The following is a 10,000-nucleotide window of genomic DNA, read 5'->3' as shown; positions in this document are numbered from 1 at the left end:
ACCTAAAGGCTTGAGTGTACTTACAGTCAGTCGTGCTGTATAGTCATACAGTTGTGCCCATCAGTGTGTCCAAAGTATACTTCTTTTGCTGGTGCAGATCTGTCTCAGTAGCACAAGGTGTATCGCTCATTCACAGTGTATGAAGTATCGCTGCATCATGCAAATCTACAGCAAAAACTGTTATGAGCAGGTCTTCATAGTTTTCTCTTTTCCTTCCTAAGCGGTTTACTTCTGAAAAGCAATTGCTTCCTAGTTTAAAATACTGTTACTGGTAATCTGATTAGCTATATTTGCTGATACATGGAATAAAAGAGCTTTTTTATTTTAATCAGCCTGTCTTCTGCAGTTGTAATCCTAGGGAGAAAACACACAAATGAATATGTGCATGTACGCCTGTCTGACCTTTGCATGAAAGTGTCTGCTAAAGGAATAATTAGCGTAGATAATATGGCTTCTCTTGACCAGAGCCAGAGGTTGAAAACTTGCATACACACACAGTCAGTAAGATTTCATAAATAGCCTATGCTTTTTCAGCATGGCAATTTCACTAGCTTAAGTTCATCTGAAATATTACCATCACGCCCAATTGTCTGAGCAGGGGGCCAAAAAAATGCCTTGTACTTGCATTTTTGTGCGGTTAGCATAAAATGGTCTGAAATGACAATATTATTGACATCAATATCAATATATTGTCCAGTAAGAAATAGTTATTGTGACAGGTGAGTGTGTGCGCGCGTGTGTGTGTGTGTGTGTGTGTGTGTGTGTTAGAGACGGAGTCGCTCTGTGTCACTGCTCTCCTGCTCTCCTGCTGGTGCTCCGAGGGTCCCCATCTCCGGCGCGGTAATTGACCGACAGCCCCCACCCCTCCACCGCAGAACACAGGCCTTGTCTTGTAGATCGAGACCTGTCAGCTCCAAATCCTGCTCCTTCCGTCCACTCCACTCACGCACACACACACACGCGCACACACACACATTCACACACAGGCATACAGGGCACACACACACACACACACACACACACACACAGTACACACACACACACACCCCGCAGCCTGCTCCCTGTACGGCTGCAGCCATTAAAGTGACGGCTGTAGCAATCAGCGGCCTCATTGCCCTCGGCCACCCCGCACGCGCCCGTCATGGCCAGCCTGTCAGGATAAGCCACTGTGGGGAGAGAGAGAGAGAGAGAGATATGAAAGAAGGAGAGAAAGGAAGGACAGAGAGGAGAGACTGAGAGCAAGAAAGACCTTCTGTGTCCATTTCTGGGGACTTCAAAATGCCATCCAGAGCCAAGAGGTCACCCGGCCGGCTGTCACAGCCCAACACGCGCACGCACACACACACACACACACACACACACACACACACACACACACACACACACACACACACACACACACACACACACACACACACAGAAACTTTATATGAGAAAAAATGGACAGTTTTGCATCAACTCATTAACCTAACTGATGGCCACACAGGCACTTTCAGAAAGACACACACACACACACACACACACACACACACACACACACACACGCGCACGGGCCCTGAGAGGCCACAGCACATGATAAGACCAGGGCAGACACACATACCCTGGCTACTGTTTCACATATGCACACACCAAAACCCACATACACACTCACACATTATTTTCTAATCCTCACTCATGAGATTTCTGAGGCATTGGCACACAAACAGGGGCAGAAGAGAGGGGAGTTGTGGTCTCACCCCAAATGTTTTATGATCATAAACTCTCTCTGTTGTGTACACACACACACACACACACACACACACACACACTGAAACAACAGACCCCACGCACAGGCTGGTGGAGTCACGCTTGACATCTGGCCCTCTGTTGTAGACTCTCCTCCATTCCGCTGTGTGTGTGTGTGTGTGTGTGTGTTGGCTTAGGCGGCGGCAGCTGTGGGTCGCTCTGGGTCGCTGTAGTGTGACTGAGCCGTGGCATCGCTGGTCGCTCCAGCACGGGCGGCGGACGGAGCGACTGGTGTGTGATTTATGTTCGGTGACGCGCTGCCACACATCCGTGTCTGCACACGCTCCTCCTGGCAATTGGCATCCATCATGTGTGTGTGTGTGTGTGTGTGTGTGTGTTTTGTGCTAAAGTCATGCTCAAATGTTCTAATGGCATGCACACAGAACATTACATTTCACCCATGATAAGCTTTGTGACTGAGTGTGTATGTGTGTGAGTGAGCATGCACTGTAAGTGTGTTTGTGGTTACGTGTGCAAATAAATAACTGCTTGTGTGTGCACATGTGTAACTGTGTGTGTGTGTGTGTGTGTGTACGTTTGTGTGTGTGTGTGTGTGTGTGTGTGTAACTTTACCATCAGTCAAGCGGTTTCGATGTGGCTGTGTGTTTATGAGATGAGTTATTGAGGCGTGGGGCATTGATTGTGAGAAGATTTGAAGGAATGCAATCACTGAATGACTTGCGGTAGGCTGTGCGCTTTCTGCCTGATGGTGTTCGACATTTTTTTTAGCCCTCCTAACACAACAGGGAGAAAAAGCCGATGCATTTACTGACATAATGAAAGACCTCATAGCTACTTTCCCCTTCCACATCCCCGGTTTTTGGCATTGCATCTGAAAGCACAATCTGAATGTCGGTGACTGTCACAGGATACAATATTTCCAATGACAACTTGGTTTGCACTTTTAGTTTCACTCTTGAGTGGATGTGGCATCGAGGTTAAGGCATTTTATCGTTTTATAAGCACTGCTTATGACAGGGGGCTTGGCCCACAGTAATGGGATGAGGCTTTGCTAGAGACATGCTATCCCCACTTCATAGACTGACATGCTTACTTATGTTGACATGTGTTATCACGGATGTCATGTGCATCAGCTGTCCATTCATTTGACAATGGCATGTTAGTCATGGTCACAACTCTGTCATTGTTATGACTCTGAATTGTATAGGCGTAACAGCTTAATTTTGCATCTTTAAGTTGTCATAGCATCATACAATAATGACAGGTGACAGTCATTTCAGTAGACAGTGGTTGTAATAAGTACCTATTTTTGAAATCATATGACATCTACTTTGGCTAACTTTTGATATGATGATGCTGGTGTTATCAAGCAAGGTTCAAGTAAAGTATTACCTGATCTCCCTGCATTATGTTCCAGTAAATGGCAGATTACCCTGCTGACCTCTTGATCTCTTGATCTCTTGACCTATGACCCTGTCTCTGTGCCCTCCCAGGTATCGCCTGCATTGCCCTGTCCTTCGTTGATGCGGATGGGCGCCCCCTACAGGTCCCCGCGCAGGATGGCACGTCTCCCCTCAAAGGAGGAGACACCTCGACCATCTCGCTCGATCCTGACCAGTTTGACCCGCTGACCACTGTGGTCAAGGTGGAGCCCTCCCACAGCCAAGTCCCAGGTGAGTTTCAGAGATCGACTAAGAACAAGGAAAATGATTACACTGGCATATGTGGTTTTAGTCTGTTTTATTTGTTATATTGGTTTTATAGCTAGAAATGCGGTTCCCTTCCCTAATGATGGAATGGGTCCAACTAAGTTGACTTTAATAAAGTCTTAAGTGGTTGTTGCAGGTTTTGTCATTATGAAGCATTTAAGATTTAAGCTGCATTGTGTCTTATTGCAGAAATGGTATCTGCTATTTTCGTTCTTGTTTTTTTTCCCCCCTCTCAACTCAATTCCTTTTGTGCAATTGTTTGAGCAAAGAGCACCAAAGTGATTCTGTTCCCATGATGAACATGAGCACCTTTTTTCTGGATAATGGTGTATCAATTTGGACACTGTGCTGTTTCAGATAGCTTAGCTTAGGCTACTGATTTCTATCAATGCTAGTTTGCTATGGACACCTCCTTAACTCCTAATGAAATAATCTTCAAAGGAGGATCCAATCTACAGTCCTGTGAAGGAACATTAATTTGATTAAACTGATTAATGAACTTAATTTATTGTTGATTTATTTGGTCACTCAGGTGTTATGATATTAAAACATTACTGGTAGTTATTGTGAAATGTATTTGTAAAGTATGGCATACTTATTTCTTAACACATTACAGTGATATATTTAGATGGCAACAAGATTAATAACCATTCTCCTCCTACTTTTAAAACACATTAAAATAGTATTAATCTTGTTCCGTTGCCTACTCAGACAGTCCACAGGGATTCATCAGATTAATAAAGAAAAGTTTTGGTTTGCTAATTAGCAAACAGTGAATCAGTGTGCATCAGGGGGGATATTTTCCCAAAAATAGCCCCAATTCTCGGGTAGACTCATTACAGGGGCCACTGGTGGGGTGTGTGGGGGGGTAATTAGTGCCCTACCTGTGCCAAGAGGTGCCCCTTAGGGCCTCATCTCATCAGGAGAGAGGGGAGGGGGATGGAGTCTGCTACTTTGTCTTCTGTTGCACTTTCTTACAAGTTTTCCCCCATTTTCACATTTTCCCCCACATATGTGTCCTCATTTGCTCTTTCTTTCTTTCTTTCTTTCTTTCTTTCTTTCTTTCTTTCTTTCTTTCTTTCTTTCTTTCTTTCTTTCTTTCTTTCTTTCTTTCTTTCTTTCTTTCTTTCTTTCTTTCTTTCCCTGTCTTTCTGTCTTCTGTCGTTCTTCTCTTCCTTCCTCTCTCTCTCCCCCCACCCCTCCCTGCCTGTCTGCCCGTCTCCAGGTCCGTATGTGCGCGTGCGGTTCGACGTGTGGGAGCAGGGGAACGTCAGCCCCCTCCAGCTGACGGACAAGCTGCGTGGTGCCCTGCGCCATGCCCTCTGTGACGTGGTCATGGAGCTGCGGGTGCTGCCCAACCCCCTGTGCCAGGAGACGTTCTGCCTGCCCGCTGGCCTGCCCAGGGACGAGACCAACGGTGTGAAGCCTCTGGTGTTACCAGTGGAGTTTTAGCTGAATACCGATTATGTTGTCTCTAAAAGTTTTTCTCATTGACGCCATGTTTGTTGCGAGGGAATTACGCCTCAAAGGGCCGCAAACATGTTTGAACATCTGGCCCTTAGTATTTTCTAGCATTTCATGGACTTGTTTTTTTAACAGCACTGCTCTCTGTCAGTTTGTCTTGGCAGCACTAAACTTGCCTCAGGGTGTCTAGCAGCTTGTTGAGGTGATGTTTCAATATTTTGGACACATCCTGTTGAACTAGAAAGTGTTGTATACAGGTTCCGAACGAGTCCATGTCTAGACAAGATCTCTTTATTTTCAGTGAGCCGCCCCCCCCTCAAGCGTTGTGATTTTCATTGCGATGGAGAGAAAGCTCACTAACACCCCGCCTGCATGTCTGCGTCCGGTCTCCCACCCCCAGGTCTGCTCACTCTGCCCCAAGCGGCCGCTAAGGAGGTCAGGGAGGTGCGCGACAGCCCCCGCTGCCTCAGCGGGACTCAGAGTCTGCGGAGCAGCCCCTCGCCCCTCACCCTCAACCCCCTCGCCAACACCCCCACCCCCCCCGCCACCGCCAGCACGGGCACCAGCACGCCCGAGTCTACCACCCCCACCGGGAAGACCACGCGACGCAGCTTCTGGGAGATCCTGGTGAGTCCCTCATCACACTAGAACACCTCGCACGCTGTGGGGTAAATCACTGTGTTGTGTTGTGGCATGACAAAAACAGACTTTCACAGAAGCCCTTGAAAGTGCTAGAAAAAACATATGCCTTACATAATAATACATAATGCATTTTAGTTGAATTATAATTGAAAATCATATGAAATGTTGGTTCTAAACCTAGACAAACCATCATAATAGTCTCAGACACTGCTGCTGGCATTCGGCATGTAGAGAATGTGTGTGTGGTGGAGGTGGGGGGGTTTGAAAACGGCTCATTAGAGACAAATTGGTCTCATTAATTAGCTCTGTCAGCAGTATTTCCTCTTTCGGATAACTTCATCAGCAGGTCAGACCCAATCCGGGCCCTTTTGGGGCGCTGGAGCCAAGTGTTTATGAAGAAGATAAGTGATGAAATGATCTGGGCTCGCTGGCATGCACTCCACCATCCTGCCAGATCGGCTTTCACCACAACACACTCTCTCTCTCTCTCTCTCTCTCTCTCTCCCTCCCTCCCTCCCTCTCCCTCCCTCCCTCCCTCTCTCTCTCTCTCTCTCTCTCTCTCTCTCTCTTCCTGTTTTCTTGCTATCTACTCTCTCTACCCTTTTCCTTCTCTCTCTCTCTCTCTCCTTTACTCTCTCTCTCTCCCTCTCTCTCTCTCTCCCTGTCTCTTCCTGTGTTTTCTTGCTATCTACTCTCTCTACCCTTTTCCTTCTCTCTTTCTCTCTCTCTCTCTCTCTCTCTCTCTCTCTCTCTCCCTCTCTCTCTCCTAGAGCAAGCCGGACTCGTCGGAGCTGAGCAGCCCAAAGACAACAGACGACATCATGCCGGAGCGGGGCGAGGACACTCGGGCCGGACGGCGCCGCCACAAGACCGAGATGGTCAAGCAGCAGTGGAGCCAGGAGCGGAACGTGGCTGTGGAGTTGGAACAGGCCCAGAGGTTCGACAGAAGCGTACCGCCCACATGCACACGACTGAACCCACAAACCGCCCACATACTGTATGCACGCATGCACACGACTGAACCCACAAACCACCCACATACTGTATGCACGCACAGTTTGTCTCCAACGAAATCAAATCAAAAAGCTTCATATTTTATTTCACATCTCACTTTACTTTCAATGTTTCATTGTAATATAATTTCAATGTATAACAGCAAATTACAGTAAAACTATAAGTAGTACATGCAGCTAATGGTGTTATTATCAAACTTTTTGATCATTTAACTGTGATTCAAGTGTTCAAAAAATCTTTATATAAAAGTCAAATCAAGATCATTAAAAGTATCACTGACGAGTTCTTAGCAGTGACTGAAGATTCTGTCTCCTTGTTATCTGCATATATGCTGTGCGTGTGGTATTTAAAAGAGGTCCTGATGCTGCGCTCTCTCTAACTGTTCCGTCTCCACAGGAGGCACGTGGTGCAGCTGGAGGAGGGGGATGTGGGGACACTCCACCCCACCTACCACCTCACCTATCAGCCCTGGGTCGTGTTCATGGCCAAGCTGGGTGAGTTCTCTCTCTCCCTCTCTCTCTCTCACCCTCCCTCTCTCTCTCTCACCCTCCCTTCCTCCCTTCCTCTCTCTCTCTCCCTCCCTCACCCTCCCTCCCTCTCTCTCTCTCTCTTTCTTTCTCTCTCTCTCTCCCTCCCTCTCCCTCTCTCTTCCTCCCTCCCTCCCTCCCTCTCTCTCTCTCTCTCTCTCTCTCACTATCTACTCTACCCTTTTCCTTCTCTTGGTGAGTTCTGCTGCCTCTGCTCCACTGTGGGCCAGTAGCCAGCACTGGTCTCTCCGTCCGCATGGTCCTCCTCTCGGCCCCCATGAGCTTAATGACCGTGTGCTTAATGGGCCTCTTCATGGCCTCCTCTTATACATTTGATGCACTGCTATAGTGCGTGTACAATGTGCGAGACAAAGTCAGACTGAGCAGTTGAGTTCATTCCTCCTATTTTCTCTCTCTTTCCCTCTCTCTTTTTCTCCCACAGGCTGTCCGTCAATACAGCAGTGCACGGCCGAGATCACCTCTCACTTCCTCCTGCCCTCCATCCTGGCCGAGATCGCCGGCCTGGTCAGCTCTCTGGCCAGCGACACGGTCGTGAAGGTTTTTGAGAGAACAAGGTAGCCGGCCCGTGTGTCCCATCTCTCCCTGTGGAAAATGCACCTTCAGAATCGAGAATAGCTCAGGAAAGAGTTCTCCTGAGCTGTATTTGCAACAGACTAGAACTTATCAGAATCTTAATGTCATGGAACAGAAATCTCCACAATATATTTGTCTCTGAATAGAGTTTTAACTAAAAGCTGGAATAAGTTGATGAACCGTCTCTTCAAGTCAAGTCAAGTTTATTTATATAGCGCATTTCATACACAGAGGTCATTCAATGTGCTTTACATAAACAAAACCAAACAATAATAACAAATAAAAGCATAGAAGGGCAATATAGTCAAAGAATAGTTAAAAGGTAAAGATCATAAAAAAGAAAACATAAAACAAGATAAAATCATTTAAAAATAAAGAATAATTAGTAAGCAAAAACAAAGGTAAAAGTAGGAAAAAAAGTAATAAAAGACAAAGTAGAATAATTATCAAGGCAGATTCAGAATTTGTAACTCGGCACAGTTAGCAGAAAGCATCTGAGAACAGTTTGGTCTTAAGTCTAGATTTAAAACTGGCTACAGTTGGGGCCTTTTTAATGTCATCTGAAAGTTGGTTCCACAGCTGAGCCGCATAGCAGTTAAAAGCTGCTTCACCATGTTTAGTTCTAACTGTAGGTTTTACTAGCAGGTTTTTCACCTGGGACCTGAGAGGACGAGAAGGTGTGTACTGCTGAAGCATGTCTGACAAGTATTTAGGTCCTGCTCCATTTACTGATTTATAAACAAGCAATAGTGCTTTAAAGTCAATTCTGTTACTTACTGGAAGCCAGTGCAAGGACTTAAGAATTGGAGTAATGTGGTCAGTTCTTTTAGTTTTTGTTAGAATCCTAGCTGCTGCATTTTGTATCACCTGTTTAATAGTCTTTTTAGGAAGGCCTGTGAACAGTCCATTGCAGTAATCAACCCTGCTGGAGATAAATGCATGAATGAGTTTCTCTAATTCATATTTTGACATCAGCCCTCTGAGTTTGGCAATATTTTTGAGGTGGTAAAAAGCTGATTTAGTTATCGCTTTCATGTGGCTGTTGAAATTTAGATCACTGTCAATTAATACACCAAGATTTTTAACAGTATCCTTTGCCTTCAACCCTTTTGTGTCAAGGAGAGTGGCAACCCTAAGTCTTTCCTCATTTTTACCAAATATAATTACTTCAGTTTTTTCTTTGTTCAGCTGAAGAAAATTTTGAGACATCCAGGTGTTGATTTGTTCTATACACTGACACATAGATTCAAGAGGACCATAGTCGTTTGGTGATAGAGCTAAGTAAATTTGTGTGTCATCTGCATAGCTATGATATGAAATCAAATTATTTTGAATGATTTGTCCAAGTGGGAGCATATAGAGGTTGAATAATAGTGGCCCCAAGATCGACCCCTGGGGAACATCACAGGTCAAGGACGTTGGTGTTGAGGTACAGTTTCCGATGGCAACAAAGAAGCTCCTTTCTTGTAGATATGATTTTAGCCAGCTGATAACTATGCCTGTAAATCCAACCCAGTGTTCTAGTCTGTGTAGTAAAATATTGTGATCAACAGTGTCAAATGCTGCACTAAGGTCCAGTAGCACTAGGACTGATGTTTTACCTGTATCTGTGTTGAGGCGTATGTCATTGGAAACTTTAATGAGAGCTGTTTCAGTGCTGTGATTTGCCCGAAAACCAGACTGAAAGTAATCAAAATACCCATTTGATGTTAGGAAGGTGGTTAATTGATTAAAGACTACTTTTTCAATAATTTTGCCAATAAAAGGTAGATTGGATATGGGCCTGTAATTGTTTAGCATGGAGGCATCCAGGTTATTCTTCTTGAGAAGTGGCTTTACAACAGCTGTTTTCAGGACTTAGGAAAAGTGCCAGACAGCAGTGATACATTTACAATTTGAAGGACATCCGCCGCTATGAGGTGAAAAACAGTTTTGAAGAAATTGGTAGGCAGAGTGTCTAAGACACATGTGGAAGAGCTGAGATTCTGTACCGTTTTTTTAAGTGTTTCGTAGTCTATCAAGCCTCTTATTGCTTAGTGTGCTGGATAAGAATGTGTGTCTTCCAAATGGCCAAGAAGTAATACGAGTTTGTTTGCTTGTTTGTTTGTTTGTTTCTATTTATTGCCTGTAGTTGTCCCCAGGGAGACATCTTTGTTCCCTTGCCTCACATCCAGCACACTAGCCAGGCACCTGCGTCTTCCAGGAGCTTCATGCTCATTGGACGGAATTTCCACCAATGGCATTGTAGCACAGAGCTACAAGGCTCCTTCCAGGGTGAGTGTCACTAAATTCCATCTCCCCACA

At 45.4% G+C, this 10,000-nt stretch overlaps 1 protein-coding gene across 4 annotated transcripts in view; it reads left to right on the top strand.

The window, feature by feature from the left end:
• Positions 1–10,000, top strand: part of szt2 (SZT2 subunit of KICSTOR complex) — a 132,347-nt gene that overhangs the window by 66,149 nt on the left and 56,198 nt on the right. For all 4 annotated transcript variants that reach the window (XM_076279012.1, XM_076279009.1, XM_076279010.1 and 1 more), the window contains 7 exons: positions 3,240–3,419; positions 4,681–4,872; positions 5,320–5,546; positions 6,332–6,498; positions 6,972–7,069; positions 7,545–7,677; positions 9,828–9,970. In XM_076279012.1, the coding sequence (XP_076135127.1) occupies positions 3,240–3,419; positions 4,681–4,872; positions 5,320–5,546; positions 6,332–6,498; positions 6,972–7,069; positions 7,545–7,677; positions 9,828–9,970 (1,140 nt within the window). The remainder of the gene's footprint in view (positions 1–3,239; positions 3,420–4,680; positions 4,873–5,319; positions 5,547–6,331; positions 6,499–6,971; positions 7,070–7,544; positions 7,678–9,827; positions 9,971–10,000) is intronic.

Source organism: Alosa pseudoharengus, unplaced genomic scaffold (genome assembly GCF_046254945.1).
Source record: "Alosa pseudoharengus isolate Yale_2024_CS ecotype anadromous, Long Island Sound unplaced genomic scaffold, YU_APseudo_1.1 YU_APseudo_1.1_scf_11, whole genome shotgun sequence".
NCBI lineage: Eukaryota > Metazoa > Chordata > Actinopteri > Clupeiformes > Clupeidae > Alosa > Alosa pseudoharengus.
This window is presented reverse-complemented; position numbering and strand designations above follow the sequence as displayed.